Below are 25,300 nucleotides of genomic sequence, written 5' to 3' on the forward strand. Positions count from 1 at the left end.
TTTAATACATTTGTTTTGTTTTGTTTTGAATGCCTGTTACACGTCAGGCACCTGTCTAAAGGCTGGTGACGCAGAAGTGAATGAAGCAAAATTCTTGCTTTTATGGAGTTTGGCTAATAGAGGATGAGACCAGTCATAACAAACCAACAAATCAATAAATAATTTCAGAGGATAATAGTGCCGTGAAGAAAAATCAGCTCTCTGTGAGGAAAGTGACTGGCGTAGGGGGAAGGCCACTTTACAGGAACCTGGCAGGTAGAGCCCCTGAGTGATGACATCAAGCTGAGCCCTATGCGATGGAGCCAGTGAGCCATGCAGCGATCTATTGGAGGGCATTTTACCTGCAGAGTCCATCAGAGCAAAGGTCAAGGACTCGAAAGAGCTTGGCTTGTTTTAGGAACAGAGAGAAAGCCAGTGTAGTTGGATGATAAGTGAAAAAAGGGAAAAATGTCTATGGTGGAGTCAGAGAGGCGGGCAGGCTCCCAGTGATGCAGGACCCATGGGCCACAGTAGGATGCTTGGATTTTATTCCATGTGCAGGGAAGACCTTGGAGGATTTTACACCAGGAAGTGTTGTGATCTCCAGTCTCTGCAGGCAGACTTCTTCCTCTAGGTTATGTTGCCAACAAGGAGCATTTGGAACAGACTGGGTTGTTTACGTAGCCCACAGCCTAAAGGAGTGTTAACTTAGGGGCCAGTGTTTCAGATGAAACAAAACTCTAGGGTTTCCACAGAACAACAAGACTGAAATGGACAGTGAGAGGTCACCTTAGCTGAACTTCTGACTTTAGGTAAGAAGACCTTAGCAGATCCAAGTGGAGCATCTGGACTATACTAAAGATCTGCAGAAAGGGGAACTTCATCTTCTGTCTTGAGACCTTCCCCGAGTATATAGAAGGCGGTAATCTAGATACTGAACTTGCTTGACCACTTCTTGGTCTGGAGGTTGTGCTTGCCTCATAGAGTAAACCTCATCCAAAATAAGAAGACATTACAGCTTTGAGTAGGTGGCATCTCAGGGATTTGCATTTGTGTGCAGTCTGTCGTGTGTGTGTGTGTGTGTGTGTCTCTGTTTATCTTTGAAAAAATATTTTTGAAGATGCCTTCAACATTTTAACATAGAGGGCCGGGGCACGATGGCTCATGCCTGTAATCCCAGCACTTTGAGAGGCTGAGGCGGGTGGATCACTTGAGGTCAGGAATTCAAGACCAGCCTGGCCAACGTGGTGAAACTCCATCTCTATTAAAAAATACAAAAATTAGCTGGGTGTGGTGGCACACGCCTGTAATCCTAGCTACTTGGGAGGCTGAGGCAGGAGAATTGCCTGAACCTAGGAGGCAGAGGTTGCAGTGAGCCAAGATCATGCCACTGCACTTCAGCCTGGGTGATAGAGTGGGACTCTGTCTCAAAAAACAAACAAACAAAAAACAAAAAAAGCAAAAAACAAAAACATCAGAAATGCCTGGCATTTCTGATGAGGTGGCATTGTATGGATGGGACTAGAATTTGTTTTGTAAACTCAGCAACTTGCTTATTTTATTTGAATGCTCTTTATAAACTAATACTCACGTTAACCCATTGAAATTGATTTATGTCACCTATGGGATGAAATTAATTGGTTGTTTGGGTTAAAGCCTCACTAATTTAAGACGCTGTTCTCTTACTTTGACAAAAATATTCAGAGTTCATGAATACATTGATTTAGCAAAACCCAGTTTGAATAACATGGTAAACCATCACTAATGCACTGACTGTGTGTGTGCCTAGGTGGCTGACTATCCCTCTGTAGGTTCTTGACAATTCAAGCCTAACAATACAGATTTGTTTGTGTGAAATGAGCATGGGAGGCATTTAGTTGAGCACTGTGATACAGTGGGCCCCAGAGAGCAAGGTAATAATTGTGAAAGAATTCCATTTAAGCTGCACAAGTGAGTATGATTTGGGGAAGAAAACCACCCTTGAGTTAGTTTTTATTTATAAAGAGCATATTTGTTTCTCAGGTGGAAAAACATCCTCAAACCACCTTTCTTCATGAATGAGTTCAGAAAAGTCTAACAGAGCCAGGCGCAGTGGCTCACGCCTGTAATCCTAGCACTTTGGGAGGCCAAGGTGGGTGGGTCACTTGAGGTCAGGAGTTCAAGATGAGCCTGGCCAACATGGCGAAATGCCGTCTCAACCAAAAATATAAAAAATTGGCTGGGTGTGGTGGCACACACCTGTAATCCAGCTACTCGGGAGACTGAGGCAGGAGAATCGCTTGAACCCAGGATGCGAAGGTTGCAGTGAGCAGCCTGGGTAACAGAACGAGACTCCGTCTCAAAAGAAAAGAAAGAAAAGTTTAACAGGACAGGAACACAAGGACGAGGGTAGTCTAAGGGCAGGCTCTGTGGTGCACCAGCGGTAGAGGATGATGAGAACAGAGTTTCCATATCTAAAGGTGCTGAACTAGAGAACTCTCAAGGTTCCCTCACATCAACGTTCTGTAGTTTGGAAAAAAAGGATTTTTTTCTGCTATTTGAGTTAGACCGTGTTTTCCCAAGGCCTTATAGCTGTGAGTGCAGGACGACTCTAATAACTGCATCAGAATTATAAATTCAGCTGTCAGCATTGGGATGGTTGAGTCGACTGAACAAGCAGGTTTTCTCTCATTGTCTGTTTCCTAGATGGATGAATAACAATTTCAGCCTCTTCACTTTGTTGTAACTCTGTCAGTCTGACATTTCTGATTGCTCAGAGGTTTCTGGAAATTTTCTAAGTCACACGTTGGAGTTAATTCAGAGATGATGCAATTCCAATGGAATCATCAGTGTCTCTGCTGTCAGATCGAGTATTTTAGGAGTTCAGTTGGTTGAGTTGCACAGCTCTGCAGATTTAATACTACATACTTGCCACTTTGCGTCTTGCCCTCAAGTCTTAATAAATGGGCTAAAGGTCTGATTGGAAACTGTGAGATAAATTATATGTTTACTATGCCAAGTTAAGTAAATACCATTTGAAAGGATTACTAGAGGGTATAATCAAGTTAATTGCTTTAAAAATCTTTTTTGATTTACTGGGCTCTATGAAAATTGTTAAGCAATTGATCTGCCATAGTACATGAGCTGAAGAAAGCGGTGCTGAGTCCACAAGGTTTCCATGCACATCCCCTCCCCTGTGTCTGGAACTGCTCCCTAAATGAGAAGAGAGTCCCCCTGAGACCCGCATGCAAGTACTGTGGACAGACTGTTGTTCCTCCAGAGAAGACACATGTTGACAGCTTGACGTTCAGGCTGATGATGGATTTCTTTTTTTTTTCATTCTAGATGCTGAAGAATACCAGCCTCCAATATGGAAATCATACTGTGAGTACCTGAAATGAAAATCTCCCCAGAAGTCGTTAGCAGGCCAGCCTTTCTGAACAATTCTTGCCAGCGATGTAGTGCACACAAGTGTTCCCACCTCACAGCACTGAAAACCCAAATCTTTCTTTCCACTGAGGAAAAAGATTAGTCAGAGAGGATTAACGGAGCCCCCTCCTCTTACCAAGGCCTCCAAGAACCAACTGTGGCCCATTTCAAAAATGCTTAGAAAAGAGGGGTGGACTTTCTGACTCTGCCTTTCAGTTTGGGGCTTTATTTTTATTTATTTATTTATTTATTTATTTATTTATTATTTATTTATTGAGACCAAGTTTCGCTCTTGTTGCCCAGGCTGGAGTGAAATGGCGCAATCTTGGCTCACCGCAACCTCCATCTCCTGGGTTCAAGCGATTCTCCTGCCTCAGCCTCCCAAGTAGCTGAGATTACAGGCATGTGCCACCATGCCCGGCTAATTTTTTTGTATTTTTAGTAGAGACGAGGTTTCTCCATGTTGGTCAGGATGGTCTCGAACTCCTGACCTCAGATGATCCGCCTGCCTCGGCCTCCCAAAGTGCTGGGATTACAGGCATGAGCCACCGCGCCCGGCCACTTTTATTTATTTTTTTACACAGTTGATCGGCAAGGGCAAATGTGTTGACTTCTATGAATTATGTTTTTGGCCAATCATTCTAAGGATAAAATATCATATGACATCAATGCTGAAAAATGAACAGATAGCGAAGAACATGTTTGGTCACCAAGGGTGACTCTTAGAAACAGATCCTGCCTGATCATCAGTTACCCGCCTAGCTCCCCTCGTGAAGGCAGGCGGCTGTCATCGCCTAAGCCTTGTCTCCTCTTTTCTTAGTACTATATGCTTGACTCAGGAACTCCCCAGCGAGAGAGGGCAGGACTGTGGTAGGAGGAGCCCACTGTGTCCAGAGCCAGGGGACGCAGGCCCTGGCTCCGGCTCCGCTTCTGCTGTCATCGTGAGCATTCCTAACGAAGCTGCCAGGGTTACCACTCCCCATCAAGAACCTGCCCTGTGCTGGCCACCGCACCAAGCAGCCAAGTCCCGAATTCTTACCACAGCTCTCACAGATGGGACTATTTTTTTTTTTTTTTTTTTTTTTTTTGAGACAGGGTCTCGCTCTGTCACCCAGGCTGGTGTGCAGTGGCGCAATCTCAGCTCACTGCAACCTCCACCTCCCGGGCTCAGGTGATCCTGCCCCCTCAGCCTCCCAAGTACCTGGGACTGTTAAAGGCGCCATCGCACCCAGATAATTTTTTGTATTTTTATTAGAGATGGGTTTTGCCATGTTGCCCAGAGTGGTCTTGAACTCCTGAGCTCAGGCAATCCACTAACCTTGGCCTCTGAAATTGCTGGGATTACAGGCATCAGCCACCACACCAGGCCTATGGAGACTGTTATTATCTCATTTCACATGTAAGGAAACCATGGCTCAGGGAGGCTAAGTAACTTGGTGAAGTTTTCACAAAAATTAGTGGAGTAGCATTCTGAGTGGAACCCACAGCCTGCATGTGTCCAAGACTTGTCCTTTCTATTCAGAATCTTATATATACCTATGTGCATGTATACACACACACATATATACACATATTATATATGGATATATAATATATACACATATTATATATGGATATAGAATATATACACATATTATATATGGATATAGAATATATACACATATTATATATGGATATAGAATATATACACATATTATATATGGATATAGAATATATACACACAGCCACACACACACATATATAAATATGTATGTACGTATTTGTTACAAAAGCAACACAAAGCTACATGAAAGACAGATATTAGGGAAATATATAAAACTGAGAGTAAAAATTTCCCAACATCCACAAATTCCCCACCCCATATTCCAGTCCACTCTCTCCTTTCCCAGTAGCTGAGCTCTGTGAATTTGGGGAGGCAGATCCTTCTGATTGTTTAAAAGTGGATGCTTCATGTTAGGCATTTTTGTTGTTGTTGTGTAAAAATGGCTTTATGCTGTGTCCTTCAGCTTGCTTGTTTCACTTCACAAACATCTTGTTTTTATCTCTCCTTGTCAGCACATACAGACGCACCTTGTTCTTCGTTACATAAGTCTGTTCTTCCATCTGTGAAATAAAGGGGCTGTGCTGGGTCTCTAAGGGCCCTTCCAATCTAATGCGCTGTATTCCGATCTTCTACTTTGAAAGGCCGTGCTAATGACTTAGTAATTGGATGTTTTTGTTTGTTTGTTTCCTAATGGAGTGTGAAGAGCTCTGACAGTAAATCAACAGAATATCTGTAGTGAGAGGCATTGGGTGTTCCATGACTTACTGTGCTTTGCACGCTGGCTCGCACATGGCCTTGCATACATTAACGACCCAATAAATATTTGTTGAGAGAATGCCACCACCGAAAGCTTTGCTGAAGCGAAAAGATGGCATTGGCTCAAATTCATTTTGCCTTCTTCTAAGAGACCTTGGGCCACCCAATAACATCTCTTAAAAGTACTTCTATGTCTTGAGGAAGCTGGAAAATCCTTGCTACTTAAATTTAACAGTATCAATTTTAACCCTTCTGTATTAGTTTTAAGTTTGATTTTTGGATCTAACCAAGTTGTGTGTTTTAAAAATTTGCTCTATAATCATAAAACTTTACTTGCTAAAGTTCCTCTTTATTATATCCAACTAATAGTCCTCCAGGCTCTATTTGAGAGCATCTAGTGATGTAGCTCTCCAAAAGTGAGGGGAGTATGCCATCCACGGCATCAAAAACATGTTGACCAAAGCCCTACAGACCACCAGTGAGGAAGAACTCTCTTTTGGTCATCCTGGATCCATGAATTATTTGAGTTTGGGTGTTAGACCACGTATGAATTATCGAGCTCATGCTACTCCATCTTATTTCCAAGAATATCATCCATTTGTTTAATCTTTCAGCAAATACATTCTAAATGTCAGAGAATAAGTGTTAGAAATCAACAATGAATAAAATGTGGCTTATACTTCCCTCCAATGTACAATCTAGTCAAGGAGACAGATGTAAACCAATAAACGTAAAATGCAAATGAATTCTGGTAACAAAATGCTACTCCTCTATCTCCTGGGAAAGAAGACTATAGAAGAGGTCAAATTTGCGTGTGGGTCTTGAAGGATGACTAGGAGAAGGAATCTGAGGGCCTTCATGAGATGCTTTTTAAAAAATCCAAATATGCTAAAATGATATCATTTATTGATATGAAAGTCCAACAAAGCTATCAGAATATTGAATTTGTTTTATTTTAAATAAACTGTTGGTAAACCCGTTGTGAACCCCAGAAATTACCAAGCCTTTCTCTTTGAAATGTTCACAAATTATCCTTTGAGAGGTAAATTTTAGATACTGATGTCTAACTCATTATATCATGTATGGATTCCATATTCTTCCATCACACACTTTTTTAAACTCTAGCAATTTTCGGTACTATCAATTCTCTCATATATTTACTAGAGACAGTATATTTTTGCCATAGCATAGGACTTGGTTTAAAAATTTATTATTTGCAATGATTAGACAAGTAAGTAGCTATGTCCTTGTTTTCATTGACGTTTTTTGGCCATAACTTTGACTTATTTAATGTCAGATTCTTGTTATGAAGCACTAGCCCCAATTATGGCATTATTCCTACAAGAAAATTTGTCTTAACCAGGCATGGTGGCATGCCTTGTAGTCCTAGCTACTCGAAAAGGCTAAGGTGGAAGCATCACTTGAGCCCAGGAGTTTGAGGCTGTAGGGAGCTACGATCACACCATTGCACTCCAGACTGTGCAACAGCGAGACCCTGTCTCTAAAAAAAATTTTAATTTAAAAATAAAAGAAAATTAGTCAATTTCTAATGATTTATTTATTTATTTATTTATTTATTTATTTATTTATTTATTTTCTTTTTTGAGACGGAGTCTCGCTCTTTCACCCAGGCCGGACTGCGGTGGTGCTATCTCGGCTCACTGCAAGCTCCGCCTCCCGAGTTCGCGCCATTCTCCTGCTTCAGCCTCCCGAGTAGCTGGGACTACAGGCACTCGCCACTGCGCCCGGCTAATTTTTTTTGTATTTTTAGTAGAGACAGGGTTTCACCGTGTTAGCCAGGATGGTCTCGATCTCCTGACCTTGTGATCTGCCCGCCTCGGCCTCCCAAAGTGCTGGGATTACAGGAGTGAGCCTCCGCGCCCAGCCTAATGATTGATTTTAAGAAGCGGTTTCTACGTTTTATTCTTGGCTGCAAGCAACAGAATACTACTCTCAATCACATTGATTGACTTAAGCCAAAAGTGCAGAGGCATTGGCTTCAGACATGACTGTTACAGCAACTCAAATGACATTACCAAAATCCAGTGTATATTTCTTCTTTTCTTGGCTCCGCTTTCCTAGATTTCACTCTACTCTTACTATGTTCTTCCCTTGGGATCCCCCTGTAACTATCAACAATATCAGGGCTGTGCTTCCTTATCCAAAAGCAACAGGCAAAGGGACAGTCTACTTTCTTGACACATCTAACAAAGTCTCAGAATTGAGTCTCAGTCTTAATTGACCTGGGTTACCCATTCCTGACTCTATCACTGTGGTCAGGGATGTGCTGACTGCCCTAAACCAATCAGGACTCACTACTGGAATTCAGGAAAGGATCAACCCCATATAACCCTGTATAACATGATTGGAAAATTTGGAGTAATATTGGAAGGAGGAAGATGAAAATGGATGCTGGGAAGGCAACCATAAATATCTGGCTAAGAAATTTAGAAGGGTAAGAAATCAGCTCTCTCAATATTTTATATAAATTATAGTGTTCATTAATTTAGTCACTCCTTCATTCAACAAATGCATATTAAGTCTCTGCCTTAAGCCAGGCACTGTGCTTGGAGTTGGGCCACAAAGATGGATAAGGTCGGCTGTTGACTCAAGGAACGGTGATGCCACGGGATGGCCTTTAAGTCCCTGCCCTCTCTGTTCCTTTCCTTTTCTTAGAAGCTAGCTTCATGGCTTACTGAGCTGTTTCCATAAAATAATCTTGTCCCAAAGTATCATACATCTGCAGCTAATTCTTAACTCTCAAGACTGAATACAAGAAACATTGATGACGTCACTGAGCTTTGGTTTCAATGCTCTAAAAGAAGAGCTACTTTCAAGTTTACTTAAAAATAATAATAAAGCTACATTCTAAACTTTAAGCCAGAACTGTATGAACTTTATGCCTCGAGCAGGCAAGTTCAAAAGCCAATCACCATGGTTATGCTCTGAAAGATTTTCTTTCTTAAGAGGCCAAGTGCCAATTAGGCAGCAGATGCAGTGGCTGACAGCTCTCCCTGGAGGCTCCCCTGGGCAGCAGGTCACGCAGGCATAGCTTGTGCGTGTTTTACAGATTTGAAGTTTAGAGCCTCAAAACCCTGATCTGCAGAATCCCTGCATCAGAATCCCTTGGGGAGGATATTTATGATAATTATTCCTCAGCCTTACCCCAGATCTCTGGATCAGAAAAGTGGGGGGATCTGCAATGTATCAAACCCCACAGGTTTCTCTTATACATACTTATGCCTGAAACCCCTCAGTGTGTGGGCAACTGTCATGTCCTCCTAGAGGTTTTTCACAGTGCCATTAGACAAGATAATTAAATCCCCATTAAGACTCGACATTCTGGCCGGGTGCAGTGGCTCACACCTGTAATCCCAGCACTTTGGGAGGCCGAGGCAGGCAGATCACCTGCGGTTGGGAGTTCGAGACCAGCCTGACCAATATGGAGAAACCCCATCTCTACTGAAAATACAAAATTAGCCAGGCATGGTGGTGCATGCCTGTAATCCCAGCTTCTCGGGAGGCTGAGGCAGGAGAATCCTTGAAGCCAGGAGGCAGAGGTTGTGGTTAGCTGAGATCATGCCATTGCACTGCAGCCTGGGCAACAAGTGCAAAACCCCGTCTCAAAAAAACAAAAAAAATTGACATTATGTTAGGAAGGCAAGGCCTTCCCATAGCAGGGTGGAGGGTGGGGTTGAGCCAAGGAAGACATCTAAAGCACCTACAATTCTCTGCTTATAAGGTTTTCCCATGAAAATCGGGAAGACGTGAGCAGTGAGCAGGGTCATACTGGCTCAGTGTCATGGCCAAGTGGCTGGATTCAGCTCCTGGGTCCATATACCCTCCTTAGAAAGAAGTAGACTGTTAGAAGCCATCCCTGCAGGATCTCTTAGGAGCTGATGGGGCTGGCCTGGGCTTCAAGGCCACCCAGGCTGTGGGCTTTCACCCATTAGCCGTCAGATTCTGTTCCCAGAGTGAGTCAAGTTTTCTTACTGAAGAAAAAGTAAAACAGTCTGTCAGTGAGCTCACAATTTCTTAATCTGCTTTGGGTTTCTTGGGGAGTTAGGGAGCTCCACCTCCGTGTTCCCCAGTGGCTGCCACCCCTGCCAAACAGCTTACTCTGGTGCTAAGAATTCTCTGGTGTGCGGCAGAGGGCCCGGGGCTGGGAATTCCTGGCACATATTTGGGACATTGCTGCAGAAGTAATTCCATCACGTCACCTCTCAGCTCACAGACCACCCAAGAATTGACATACATTATTGCATGTGACTTGTGAAATGGGTTTGTTGAACAAGGAAAATTCAAGAAGCAACGTTTTCAGATTATGCGATAAATTTCTGTTATATTCAACTCTGCCTCAGAGATTTTTTTCATGGATGCTATAGCTAACCTTGAAAATGATGGGCAGGCTCTCATTTGAAGCTAAGAGAGGAGATTGGGCCTTATTTTTATATGGTTGCCGTGGTAATTGATTGTCATCTCATTATCTTTATAGCCAGCCAGGTAACCCAGATGGCAAATAGGCTTCTGTGCCTACTTGCCAACTTCTGTTGTTTGGAACAGCATAGAACAGGGTTTTGCAGATTCTGAGACCTGCTCATTGAGAAATAAGTCATCAAATAATGATGTCTACTGCCGAGGGGCCAGGAGAGAGAGGTGGCAGTTCCTCGCTTCTGGGGTTTGCCTTCCCCTTCCCTCCTCCAAGTCGCCCCTGGCTGGGGATTGTTCTTTGTTGTTTGTGAGATTGGTGAATTACCAAATTTTTCTTTGCTAAAGCTCAGAGGGTTCCTAGAGAATGCAGCTATGGGATTTAGCCTGTTGACATAGGAGAGGAACTGTCCAGAAATGTTCCATCACCTGCATCCTTTATTTGTATAGTAGCATCTCAATCTCTCAGCCGCTCAGGGTCGCTTTGTAAACCAGTCTTGTCGATTCTCTTTTGAATCTCTGAGGCCATCAACTCACCTTCTCATTTGCATTTGCACCAGTGTTATCTTAACTCACACTTTCACAACCTCATCTGTGTACCAGTAAAACACTGTTCTCTCTTGCTTCCTTGTCTCCAGTGTTCCCCATGTCTGATCCCTCTTTCAGCAAGGCAAAGGACAGTGGCTCCTACTCCTGGATATGCATGAGTCTCTTGAAGAGCTTTAAAAAGAACAGATCTGGGGGCCCCTGGCCGGACTGGGAGAGTAAGCAATGCCAGAGATGGAGTCTAGGAATCTGTATTATTTTATAACTCCTAGGAGATTCTAATGTGAGCAGCTCCTCATGGGACCTCTCCACCATCTAGTTAGGCAACCACTGGCTGAGGCTGAAAACTACAGCCTTTGGGTTTTGGAAATCAAGGCAATGAATCTTCATTTCATCCTCTGATCTGTGTGACCTTGAGCATCTTCAAAGCTGGCAGCCAACCCCGCTACCTTATTAGTGAGGGGAATAACAGTTACCTTGGAAGCTTTTTGGGAAGATGAAGTGAGAAGATGCATATAATATGCCTGGCACATGGTCTGTGCCGAGAAAAGGGCAGCATTTCTTCTTCTGAATAACCTTATCCCTATTACCAATATTTTAAAACAGAGTAGATCATGGCTCCTGCTCAAACATGTGACTGTCCCTTTGTTACAGACAGGAGGACAGCGACGGTCCCCAGCATGTCATTCAAGGTCCAGCCCCACATGGCCTTCTCACACATCCCACGCCCTGGCTCAGCAGCCACACTGGCCTCTTGCTGACCAGTCAGCTCATCATTTCCTTTCCCTGCAGTTCCTCTTTCCTCTATCTGTAACTCTCTCTCTTCTCTACCTGCAGAACCCTTCTAATCCTTCAGGAGAGCTCCCTGCCTCTTCCCTTGGAAAGTTGTTCTGACCACTTGAGTACATTGAATAGCTTCCTCCTCTTCCCCTATTAAAGTGCTTGGCCCACCTTGGTTTTGTGTCTCCATGCATGTCCCCCATCACTGGCGTCTCCTCGAAGGCACAGATTGTGACCCATGGGCCATTAGATACACTCTGTTCATTCACCAAATAATTAAAAATGTGTTCACAAAGCCATTTGAGCCACACTTCCCATATATCACTGTTGGTTTCAAGAGGCATTAATAATGGGAAGAGAAAAGTGAACAGGATTCTCTCGCTGTGGATTCTATAGTCCTTCTTAGATCTGGAACTCTGTGATTCTAGGAGATGGCCCCTTTGACTCCTGTTACACACACACTGTCAGTAACATTCTGCTAAAAAGCAGCTTAGTAGTATTGGGCTGATTCAAGAGGAATAAAGGGACACATATGCATTAAACATGTACTACAAAGCTGAGCATGGTGGCTCACGCCTCTAATCCCAGTGCTTTGGGAGGCCGAGGCAGGTGGATCACTTGAGGTCAGGAGTTCGAGACCAGCCTGACCAATATGGTGAAACACTGTCTCTACAAAAATACAAAAATTAGCCAGGCATGGTGATGCATGCCTGTAGTCCCAGCTACTCGGGAGGCTGAAGCAGGAGAATTGCTTGAATCCAGGAGGTGGAGGTTGCAGTGAGCCGAGATTGTGCCACTGCACTCTAGCCTGGGCAACAGAGCGAGCCTCCATCTCAAACAACACCACCACCACCACCACCACCATCTACTATGTGCCAAGCACAGTTCTAGATGCTGGGGATTCTGCAGTGCACAGAACAACATCCCTGCCCTCAAAGAGCTTACATTTTAATCAAGGGAGACGGTACACAAAATAAATAAACATAATATTTATTTCTTGTTTATTAATTGTGTTAATGATGATGAGTGCTGTGAAGAAACTTAAAACTATATAAGAGAACAGAGGGATAGGGTGGAATTTTATACAGGCAAGTCAGGGAAGGCCTCCCTGATAAGGTGAGGTTTAAGCAGATACTTGAATGAAGGGAGAGAGCGAGCCATGTGGATATCTTGGGAATGAGTAATCCAGGTAGAAGGAACAGTAACTGCAAAAGCCCTGAGGCATGGGAGATATAAACCAGGGAAGCAGGGTTGATGGCACTCGCCTGTATTCGCAGCTACTTGGGAGGTGGAGGCAAGAGGATTGTTTGAACCCAGGAGTTTGATTCCAGCCTGGGCAACATAGTGAGACCCCCATCTCTTAAAAAAATTAAACCAACAAACAAACCAGGGGCTTTGGAATCAAAAGGATGTATTTTAGCTCTATGTCCTGGAGCAAATATTTAACTTCTCTGCACTGTTTCCTCATCCCTATCCAGAATGATAATGACACAAAGTTATTTTTTCTGGTTTCTTAAGAAGATTCAATACATGTTATTCCTGACACATGGCAGGCACTTGGTATGCTGGTGCCCTTCTCTTCTCCCAGACTCTCCATTCATCCTCAAAGCCTCCACATAGTGCTGACTGTGGTATCTGGCATATAGCAGATGCTCACATATTTGCTTGTAAGAATTGCAAAAGAGCACTTAGCTAAAAATGCTTCTCTTTTATAACAGGTATGCATCCTTTGCCACCTCCATTAACAATGGTATTCACAAAGCCATTTCAACCATATATCACTGTTGGCTTCAAGAGGCATTGACAATGGGAAGAGAAGAGGTGGCAGGATTCTCTGAATGTGAATTCTGCAATTCCTCTGTGATTTTAGGAGATGGCCATTGCATACTCATTAACAGTAACATCCTGCTAAAAAGCAGCTTAGTAGTTTTGGGGGTGATTCCAGAGGAATAAAGGAATTCCATGCAGCCTCCCTGGTGATTAAGGAGGGCACGAGCTATACTGGGGTAGCCAGAGGAATGTCCACAACTGTTTCTCTGTCTTTGGCCAACTCTTCCTCATGTATTAAAAGTAGCCTTCTCTGACTTTATCTCTTATAGCTTTTTCTTTTTCTTTTGAATAAGCAATACATATGATTCAAAACTCAAAACAGCATAAAGTATACATTGAGGAATCTTTGTCCCATTCCTGTTCTTGTCTTTCTTTTTATTCCCTGAAGGTAAATGCTTTTATTACTTCCTTGTTCCTTCCAGAGTTTCTTTATACAGATGTAAACAAAACTGAATATGCATTATTATTTTACTCCCTTTCTTAAAATGAATGTGTACTCTATGTATTTATGGTTGTGTGTGTGTCTGTGTATTTTACGGTGCTCTTTTTGCTTAACAGAATGTCAAGAGTATTGATCCAGGTCAGTGCATAGAGAGCTTTCTCAGTCCTTATTACAGGGGCATGGTATCCATCGGAAGACGTACCATAGTTAATTTAACTATTTCCTTCTAACAGAGATTGGTAAACCAAGCCTTGAAAAGATGATCCCTGCCAGCCCTGTACTTACTGTACTATTTCATAAAAACATTTGGGCCTCTCACTAAAGCTGATAGGGTTCTTGAAAGTAGAGGTTGTGGTTTTATTTATATTTATATCCATAGCACCTCAACAAAACCTGGAGATACAAGACAAAGCAAAAACAAACATGATCCCTTCCTTCGTGGCAGGACTTACAACATGCAGGGAGAGATAATTGTTTTTGGAACTCACATTAATAAATACAGAACTATAGTTGTTGATAAGTTATATAAAGGAAAGTACAGGGGATTGTAAGAGCATAGACTAGGGTGATGTCTTTGGATCTGGTGTGAGAGATGTCAAGAAAGACTCCTTCATGAAGTTGATATTTGAACTAAGGACATGATGATAAGGGGCAGATAACAAGAGGTAGAGAAGGAGGAGAGGAAGATGTCATAGACAGAAGGAATAGCATATGCAAAGGCCCTGAGGTTGAAGGGAGCACTGTGTATTTAGGGAAAGGGGAGGAAACCAACTTGGCTGAGCAGAGAGCATGACACATGGTAACACTGTAGAAGGAGACAGGCAAAAGCATTTAGGGCATTTGATCTTCCTCTGAGAGCAATGTGAGGCCATGTAAGGCTTTTAAGCAGGGGAGTGACATGGTCTGATTGATATTTTAAAACAGTCACTCTAGCCACCAGGGAAAAAACAGGCTGCAGGGTGGGAAGAGTCCAGAACTTGGAGTAGGGTGTTAATGATAGTGATGAAGAGGAGTCGACAGACTTTGGAGATGTTACAAAGCAAACGTGACAGGTCTGTCGATGAACTGACCATCTGAGGTGTGATGAACAACTTCTAGGATGCTGGTGTCTAGAGAAATAGGATGAATAATGGCTCCTTCACTGATCTCAGAATTTCTAGAAGCCTAGATTTTGAGAAAAGATCCTGAGTTCAACTTTTGACATGTTGAAGTTGAGGTCCCTTTTCTTTTGAGAAAATCAGGAGGAATCTGTAGGAAGTAAGATACACATCCTGGAGCTTAGAGGAGGGTTCTGAGCAGAGATGTGGGAGCCTTTGTATGTAGGAGATAAATGAAGTGTTAGGGGTGGAGGAGATTCCCTAGGGAGAAGAAAGAGAATGCGACCTGAAGAGGGTCTAAGGTAAGCCTTGGGCCTCTCCTATGGTCAGTGGACAGGTAGAGGAGGAGGAGGAGGCGCAGCAACATGCATAGGAAAAAGGCAGCCAGGATCAAAGGATGAAGACCAGGAGGGTGGTGCCATGGAAGCCAATGGAAAGAGATAGCACAAGGTGAACAGTATGTGCCAATTGGTTGATGATCTTATGTGCAAGGCCATTCATCTTTCCTCCCACTAGTCCCACTTTCCATGTATTGGTTCATTGGGATCTGAAGGCTCTTCCTCTACAGGGAGGCAGGTGTGTAGAAGCCTTCTTTTTATCTGTCGTTTTTAGTGTCCCTCTGAGCTAAAGGGTTGTGGTGAACTCTGTTTTCCTTTCACAGATGACTACAGTCATCTTTAGGTGACACATTAGTGTGGGTGACCTATACTTAGAAATGTGGTACATTTCAAAATGTATAAAGGGTTAGATAGCTCCTTCTCTGTGCTAAAACCAGGTAGTCTACACTAATTAGATAAGAAAATAACCACATTCAGCCAAAGACATTGGGGAGCCATAATTGCAAAATATATTCCATCATTTTTATCTGTGTTTCCATATGATCACCTACCCTTCAATTACATTTTTTATTTTTAGACCTAAAAATAGATCAGAAAGTTTTGCTTATCTTATTACATTTTCTAGAAAGACTTTATCAGATCTAGTCTTTTTAACTTTTTGTAGATTTATTTCATTTAAAATTAATTCTTTCCTCTTCAGGATTCTGAAGATAACATCAACTTTTTTTTTCAACCTGTATTTTCACAGAAGTAGAATCCAAAGGTACCTGCTTAGGATAGCTTTTCCCTTTAGCAGAAATAAGCAGACTAGCTGAGCAGCAGAAAAATCGCTCATTGTATTCTGAAAAATCACAAATAATTGTCTGATAGATTGCTTTATATACAATGACCTGCCTTCCTCCTTGCCTAAGCCTGAAAGTCTGTCTTTAAATTAGGTTAGGAAGGAGTTATTATTATTTAAGATGAGAAAGGGCCTAGGAAAGAGGAATGACAATGGATGGGAAGTCATCAAATGGATGAGAATTTGCAGTGTGATAGACAGGGGAAAAATGGAGGGAGAAAAGAGAGAGAAATGGCTTGGTGTTTCATTCACTCACAGAATCAGTTATGTCTTTGTCCATAACTAACATCTCAGAGAATCACACTCCTCTTAAAATGCCAGTTCTTTTCCTGGTATGTCAAGAGACATCAGCATTTAAATTCAGGAATCCTATTATATGATCTTACTACTCAGGTACTCACAAGTAGAATTTCATCTTTAAAATAGTCAAAAGAATTTTAGCCATATTTGGTCTTCCACAAAAGCCATAAAATGAACAATGCCAGTAACAATTATGAAACTAGATTGGCCTTATAAGAATAAAAAAATCAATTTTGCAAGTTTATATTCACAGTGACTAATTTCCATATAAATAATCTGACTTTTTCCAGTCTAAAAAATGTGCCTGTATTCTCTTGTTTTTTTATATTTACAATCCTTGAGATGTACTTAGGTGGAAATATTTGAAGGCACGTTGATATGTGTTGCAGTATTCTAATTCTAATTATTTCTCTCTCTCTCTCTCTCTCTCTTTTGTTTGGCAGTATATCAGTTACAGCAAGAGGCACCTCGTCCCAAGAGAATCATTTGTCCTCGGGAGGTCAGTACTCAGCTATTTCCAATACACCTTGTTAAATATGATGAATTGTCAGCACTATGTAGAGAGTGGAGGGATTTCAGGTTTCCTGGGAGTTGATTTCTATTAACATTTGTTAGAGTGTCAAAAAATTTAACATCTTCATAATCTATATTTTGACATCAGACATTATTTAAAAAATACTAACAAACCAACTTGAACTCAGATGTCTCATATTTTTAACCATTGCCGAGACAAATTAAACAACCTTTGTAAACACCAAAAAATGTGTATTCTGGATGTTTTCTTTGTTAATATCCTTTTGATTCTTTTAGCATTTTTTATTATGAAATGCTTACAGTAGAGAAAGTACAGGGAATAATAAACCTCTGGGTACTTTCAATGCCCATATTTAGTAAATCTTTATGCTTTGTCATATTTATATGACATTTTAAAATAATAAAGCCTTACAAAAAAGTGATGAGGTTTTAATTCTAACTTTCCTTAGTTCACTAATCAGTTCTCTGATTGTGTGGGATGCCAGCAAGATTTGAAAGGCAGGACTAAGGCTCTATTTTCTTTTTATTCTGATCAGTTTCTTTAATAGCATACTTAATATCCTTCAAATCAAAGGCCCATGGGTCCTTGCTTACTTTTGCTATTAATGGGATTAAATATAGAGCCACGGATAGCTTTTAAAGTGCCATGCATGCCTTATCAAGGGGGAAAGTCTCCAATTCCAACACTCTTGAGATTCACTCTTGAACATTAGTACTTTTTGGATCTGGTTTTGAACCTGTTTCAAAGACTTAGGTACCTGCATACCCATACTCAGAGCCAAGTTATCATGGTTTAATACATTTTTCTACATAAAATTTTACATCTGTTGAAGGGCAATGAAATTTATCAAGTCATCTCAATTTTAGTACACAGTAGACTTTCTCATCCTAGGCATGTGGCGGAGAGGAGGAAATATCTGGTGCTTAAGGAAAAATCCAGGATGAGTTCCATTTATTTGGTACTCTGATCTTGTCCTGTCACTAACTCTGCGGTCAATATATTCAAATAATATATTCAAGAATATATTATTTGTTATTCAATAATCAAATCCAATAATATTCAATATTTTTTCAAATGAGAGAAAATAGGTAAATATAAATTTTTGAATGAGATGCACTAAATAAGGGTGTTCTCAGTGTGAATTAAGACACAAGTTGCTAAAATTTCCTTCACTCCTGCTTTTTACTGAGTGTTTCTCCATCAGAAAAATTATTGCCATGTGTAAGGAGGTAGAGGACTTTAAATGTCTCAATGAAAAAAAAATTTGTAAAATTAGAATACAACTAAAGACTCTATCTAGGGGCATTAATAAAAAGACACTGGGCAAGATCAGGCACCAGAACTTGAAATGCAAACAGATAGTAAATAGTCATTCATTTATCTGTTTATTCTGTAAATATATATGGAGAGCCTACTGTATTTCAGCTCTGGCCTTGTTGTGGGGAATATAGCAAAGAACTTGGCTATTGGCATTTTGAATATCATAATAAAAGACAACAAAAGTATGATGTAATTAAATATATATTTAAGATTTTGTCCCTGTATATGTATGTGCGTGTGAAAGAGACAGAAAAAGAGAGAGATAGAGAGAAAAAACCTCTCGGTTTCTCAAAATCCTTGGAACCATGTCAGTTGCCCTTAAGGCAGGTGGAGTGTTAGCAGTGGAGGTAGGCGATTCGGATTATCCTCTTACAAACTCTTCCTAGAGTTCCACTGAAACTCTTCAACCATCCAGCGGGCTGAGGGTCCACTGCATGTCTGTTTGCTGTTGCAGTGCCATCACCATCTGCTGTGACTAAAGAATATGGTGCCCATGTCCCTTGTTTCCCCCTTGTCTGACTGTTAAACCATGCTCTTCACCTTTTGACCTTACCAATTTGATATATTAGTGAGTGACATTGGTTGATGCTTGCTTTCCTCTAGAATTCCATATCCCATTTCTGCCATGAAACCTAACGTGAAATGGAGATTCATCAGCTCCCTTTCCTCAGCAGGCAGCATGGGGCCCATCTAGCCAGGCAGGTGTCAGATAGTAACAGGTCAAGTTTGCTGGAAGAACAGGTGCTGCTCAGATGAGTGTCTGCAGGAGTAGCTTCAGTTCCCTTTGTTCTCTAGTTTGTCCTCCAGTGTGATGTTAACTGCAGATAGTTCCTGCCTAAATTCCCAAGCCTCCCAGGAGTTGGCCTCCTGCAAGTGAAGGCGCCACTTTCTCTTGCATGATGGTGAAACAGTTTTCCCCTACTACAGACGGTGCTTAGTCATACGTCTTGTTGTCTTGTAACACACTTGCATGCTTGGGAGACATGCCTAATGAAGACAGAAAGCCTTTCTGTGTGAGTTTGTGGCCAGGGAGATTGAAGCTTTATTTACTTATTTACATAAAGCAGTAAAGGCTGTTTATTTTAAACAATGAGTTATAATTTTTTCTACGTATGTTTTCCTATTACATCTCATCCATTAGCTAAGAGCCCGCATCTTCCTCTTCTACGCAGCTCTGGGCCCTTTTTCTTGGTCTTCAATCTATCTCCTCCCAGCTACTCTTCCCTGGTCCCTAGCGTGGTAGCTCCAGTATACTCAATCTCTGTTGTTTCTCTGATGACTCATACTTTCCCGGGCTATGGGCCTCTCCCAGGTTAGGACCTGCCAGTTCAACGTGATAAATACCCACATTAGAGCACCAAGCAAAGTGTGCAATTAGAGAGATGTGGAACAGTGTCCCTCTAAGGTATAGATGTAGGCCAGTCTGCCTTGATGCATGGTGGTTATCAACAGATACCAACTACTTAGTAGACTTTGCTGCAGAGCTGGGTGAGTCAAGGGTACAGACTGATTCAGCAGGCAAAATCCACATACTTAGCAAATCCAGGAAAGCAGGGAGCTCAGCTGCAAAGTCAGCTTGGACTTGTTTTGACTTCTTGCTCCACCACTTTCTAGCTACCTAACACAGAGCCAACCACTTACTCTCTCAGGGAGATTAAGGCCTAACCCACAGATAAGCATCTACTTTGCAGGGTTGCTATAAATGGCATATGTGGGTCAAGTGTCCAATACAGTGCCTGCTGCATAATGGGTACTCAGTTAATGTTCATGATTCATGGCAGAGTCAGAAACCTGTGAAGAACAGGCTCTGAACTGGTCATTAAGGACAGAGTCGAAGTGATGACAGTATTCTCTGAATGTAAGGGCAAGAGGCAGTGATCAAGAAGAAAGCAAGATGCCCAGGTCCGGAATTAAGCAACCAGGAAAAAAGATGCTGAGGATGAGGAACAGAAGGTACAAGCAGCTGAACAACAGCTCTGGCGCCAATTAAGCCAGGCAGGATCAGGTCCTGAAATAACAGTTCATTGCTTTCTTGAAGCTTTACTACTGCAAATTAATATTTATTGGGCAGCCGCAGCACCTGATGCTCTGCTGGCACTTCCTGAACACTCCATGCCAACAGGTGCAAAACATCTTCCCATATGCAGAATTCTCACTGCTTTTTCCATCAACTATCAGTCAGTCACATCATAAGCATTTATTAGTTACCAAATGTGTGCCTGGGTTGTCTGTCACAAACTGTGTGGAATGTTGACTCTCAAATTTGTTTCTCTAGCCAAGACCTCCACCCGGGGCTCCAGACACCTCTATCCACCTGTCCACTGGACCTCCTCAGGCCACCACCTGTCTCACAGGCCACCACCAGCCTCATGTTCAGAATAGAACTAGGCCCCGCTCCATTGGATGACACCTAACTTCAGAAACCTGTACTTCTCCCTTCTCTACCCTCACCCCTTTCTCCTCCATTCTTAGCATCAAGTCTATCTCCAAATATATCTCGCATTGTCCGCTGTACTCTATCCCCATGAATGTTGTGTGGTTTGGGCCATTGTCATTTCTTGCCTGGATTTCATTGCAGGTAAGGAGCCTCCCACCTGATCTCCCTGCTTCCACTCCTTGCAGCTTCCCTGCAGCTCACATATACACACACACATACACACTCCAGTCACCAGACAGGAGCCCAAATCATCATCGTTAAATATAAATTAGACCCTTCAATAGCTTTCTGTTACTCTTAGTAACAAATTTCTTGCCGTGCCTATGAGCCATAGTTTGCCTCCTGTGTCTGTCACTGCCCTGTCTGTACCATTCTTCTCCAAGTGCACTGCCTTTTAGCCCCACTAGATTCTATTCCCATTCATTAAAAAAAAAAGAAAGAAAAAGAAAAAAGCACTGTCACTATCACTGGGCCTTTGCACTTGCCCTTTGCCTGAAATTCTCAGACCCAGGTTCTCTGCACGTCTAGGTTTCAGGTCAAATTTCACATAATAAGAGGCCCTTCCTAAACTCCATAAAAAAGTAGCACCTCCCCAACCCTTGGAGCGTCTCTGTCATATCGCCTTGTTTATTGTATCTGTGGCACTTTATATACTCTCTGATACACTTTCTTAACATATTTGATTGTTGCTTGTATATGCCTCTCCAGGAGAATACAACCTCCAGAGACTTCATCAGTCTTAATCATAGGTATATCCTTAGCAGTGAGCATAGCCAAGCAACAGTGGGGAATCAGTAAATAAATCAGTAAGTTTCAAAATGAGGAAAAAAAAGGATAGCGATTGCTAGCATAAGGAATTTGAGATTCTCAAACTATTACTAATAGCATATCAGATTTACTCAATGCTGTTATTAGGATAGTGAGCTAGACTTTTGGCAGTTGTTAAGGTACTAACTTAAACACAGACTAAAATTTTTTCCTGGACTAATCCAAGTTTCTTCTTGGCCTCTCCAAAAGGCCAAAATGGCAAGATTTACTTGTGTGAGTCATTGAAAGTCAAGTTGCCCTAAAATTACCTCAAGCCTACACTAAATAAGCAGAAGTTCTTTTGTGACAGTAAATGATTTGGTGTCATTTGTCTTTTTTGAAATCGCTATAGTGAATATGGGATTATAAAAAGCAATTTCAGAAAAGGGAAATACAATGGCATACTATTATTTCAAGTTGTTCTCCATTTTATATAGCTTCATTTCCTTCTTGCTATGAAATAGTCTATTTTGGAAAACTTTTTTAATGCAAAAATGGATAGTAGAGATTTCTAGCATTCATGATCAGAATCAGCTTTTTTCTTGATGGTCAGAAGTTAGACCAAGTACTGATGGCAGTGGCCAATCTTTTTTTTTTTCCGAGGTGGAGTCTTGCTTTGTCGCCCCCGAGCTGGAGTGCAGTGGTGCAATCTTGACTCACCGCAACCTCTGCTTCCCAAGTTCAAGCGATTCTCCTGCCTCAGCCTCCTGAGTGGCAGGGATTACAGGTGTACCCCACTGCACCTGGCTCATTTTTTTTTTTTTAAAGTAGACACAGACTTTTACCATATTGGCCAGGCTGGTCTTGAATTCCCAACCTCAGGTGATCTGCCTGCCTCAGCCTTCCAAAGTGCTGGGATTATGGGCATCAGCCACCACGCCCGGCCGGCAGTGGCCAATCTTAAGTTGGAGTAGTATCTCACTACCTTATTTTACCTTCCAGTGAATTGTATTCATTTTTTAAACACTGCTTTAAGTATTCCTACCCTCTTTTATGCAGTTTTCCCTAGTTTTTGGTGTTCTAAATATCTACTGATTTTACTCTTTTCTATCTTTATTTCTAAAAACTGTTCCTATAAACCTTCGAAAGCATTCCATTTCTTCATTATGCTTTTTAAAATTGTATTAATCATATCTAGACTTCACAATCTTGTAGCTCGAGGACATTTATCTTGTCTTAGGCATGTCTGGAAAATCTTAACAAGCCATATTGATTGACCATATCATTTTCAACTAACTCAGCACATTTTGAATCACAGATTTTAAGTGAACTCTAAGGGATTTTCTACCATTCCACAGTTCTTCCCCTTTTCTTCTTTTATTTATTGAAGTAAATGTTTTAAAACAAAGTGCGTTTGGGGGAACGTGAAAACTCTACTGATTTAAGACATCTCGACAAGGTATGTCTTAAAGTAATGAGATTGATTCTACAAGCCACAAACAAAAATCAATCTCATTACCTTTTAATTGGCTTTATGTGTAGTAATCAGAAGGCTATTTCTTCCCTTACAGAAAAACTATTCCTATTCTTTTCATCCTAGACTTTCTCTGCTTGTCTCTTTTTTTCCCCCTTAATGCCGACACAATCAAGAATGAAGGACTTTCCCATCATTATTCCTCCAGGCTGTCATCTCACTCACTGATGCTCTCAGGCCTTTTTCTTGATGCAGTTTTCTTCTGAACTGGACTTGCTTTGGGTTTAGACCTGATGTAGTACAGGGGAAAAATCTAGTAAAACCAATGTTAGAAATAAAATTTTGACATATGAATTTTTTTCCCTAAAGATAGAACCAAATGTTTTCTGCTTTTTTAAAAAAACAAAAAATTTTCTTTTTTATTGACAAGTACTGTGATCTACCAAAATGCATACTCCCCCTGCCTCCAAATTCACTCTCTTTGGAATACTTTGAACTTCTTCTAAAATAATACAGACCCCCGCAAGTATGCACCTAGAACATATTTAGACATTTCCCAGGTGAGGTCATAAGCACTTGGGTAAGGGCTGTTGAGACCAAGCTGTTATGGAGTTCAGAGCCAAGGGGAGCAGGTGAGGTGAGCTGGAGAGGGCCACCAGAGAACAGTACATATGCCAAGACATAAGATGAGGCAAAAGTAGAACGAGGAAAGTAAATGGGAAATTAAACAGTGATTGATAATGGGCAAAGTTTCCGGAGAAGATTCTTCAATCTCTCTGGGTGATTTTTATTTCTTTATTTCCTTCCTTCCTTCCTTCCTCCCTTCCTCCCTCCCTCCCTCCCTTTCTCTCTTTCTTTCTTTTTTTTTTTTGACGGAGTTTTGCTCTCGTTGGCCCAGGCTGGAGTACAATGGCGCGATCTTGGCTCACCGCAACCTCCGCCTCCCAGATTCAAGCGATTCTTCTGCCTCAGCCTGCCTAGTAGCTGGGATTACAGGCATGTGCCACCACACCCAGCTAATTTTTTTGTATTTTTAGTAGAGATGGGGTTTCTCCATATTGGTCAGGTGGGTCTTGAACTCCTGACCTCAGGTGATCCACCCGCCTCAGCCTCCCAAAATGCTGGGATTACAAGCATGAGCCCCCGTGCCCGGCCCTTTTTTTTTTTTTTGACGGAGTCTTGCTCTGTGGCCCAGGCTGGAGTGCAATGGCGTGATCTTGGCTCACTGCAACCTCCACCTCCTGGGTTCAAGCCATTCTCCTGCCTCAGCCTCCCGAGTAGCTGGGATTACAGGTGCCCACCACACCCAGCTAATTTTTGTATTTTTAGTAGAGACAGGGTTTCACCATGTTGGCTGGACTGATCTTGAACTCCTGACCTCAAGTGATCCACCTGCCTCGGCCTCCCAAAGTGCTGGGATTACGGGCGTGAGCCACCGCACCTGGCTGATTTTTATTTCTTAACATCTCACTTGAAAAGGTATATTCCCTTAATTAGTAGAGTTGGAATACTATGTGGTATTGTTCATTGTTTTAGAAAAAAAGAACTGATAGCATCGTGTGTTACAACATGTGTTCTGCCATCCTCCTCTAGCCTATGACAGCTGGAACCCAAGATCCCATTACTCATTGATCTCAGGTGGTGGTGGTAGTGAGAGTGTGGATCCAAACTGAGACACAATGGTTATGCGGAGGTACTGGCTTTTGTAACACCAACCTTACTCATCCAAACACAGAGCAAATGTCACACCTCCATAGGAGTTGCTACCTACAGCAGCCCCATATTAAGTCTGCTCTGTGACTCAGAGGTCAGGCCCCACAAGTTTTGGGGTGTAACCAGGGTTATCCAGGAAAAGGAGCAGGTGCATAATGCTGGAGCTATAGTGAGGATTTAAAGACATGCTTCACATTTTGCTCACCTGGTTAAACTGTAACTGAGAAATAATGCTGATAAAGGCAGGTTATACTTTGCTCCAGATAAGCCATGTCTCCTACTGGCGTGTGGCCTGTCCAACCAAGCACTGAGAGGCTTGGACGTAGATTTCTGACCTTGATTCTGCTTTCCATTGGAAAAAATGTGGATGATGCAATCTCAGACAGCCTCAATTTTAATATGACTATGCTGAATGATATTACCTAATTATTTACTTGTTGTCAGTCTTTTAATAGAAACGACAGCTATCACATATGGAGTACTTCCTGTGCCCTGAGCACCGGCTTCAGAGTTTTATGGATGCTACGCCCACCACAATCCCATGGGGCTTGTTATCCCTCTCACTTTACACAGGAGGAAATGAGACAGGAAGCACAAGAGGGGCAAAGGCCAGATTCCAACCCAGACAGTTCATATCGATGGCTGGGCTTCTACTCCAGTGAGTCACAGAGTGTGATCCCAGCATCAGCTGGGAACAGGTGAGAAATGCAGGTTCTGTGGCCCATCCCACACCTGAATTACAAACCCTGGAGATGGGGCCCAGCAGTCTGTGTTTTAGCGAGCTCT

At 42.1% G+C, this 25,300-nt stretch overlaps 1 protein-coding gene across 6 annotated transcripts in view; it reads left to right on the forward strand.

The window, feature by feature from the left end:
- CHN2 (chimerin 2) overlaps positions 1-25,300 on the forward strand; it is a 317,736-nt gene that overhangs the window by 155,587 nt on the left and 136,849 nt on the right. For 4 of the 6 annotated variants that reach the window (XM_016957223.4, XM_003318375.6, XM_009452832.4 and 1 more), the window contains 2 exons: positions 3,304-3,342; positions 16,732-16,787. In XM_016957223.4, coding sequence (XP_016812712.1) covers positions 3,304-3,342; positions 16,732-16,787 — 95 coding nt within the window. Of the gene's footprint in view, positions 1-3,303; positions 3,343-16,731; positions 16,788-24,986; positions 25,213-25,300 lie in introns of those variants that run through there. The other 2 variants (XM_016957224.4, XM_063814148.1) reach the window with 2 other exon arrangements.

Source organism: Pan troglodytes, chromosome 6 (genome assembly GCF_028858775.2).
Source record: "Pan troglodytes isolate AG18354 chromosome 6, NHGRI_mPanTro3-v2.0_pri, whole genome shotgun sequence".
Classification (NCBI taxonomy): Eukaryota; Metazoa; Chordata; class Mammalia; order Primates; family Hominidae; genus Pan; species Pan troglodytes.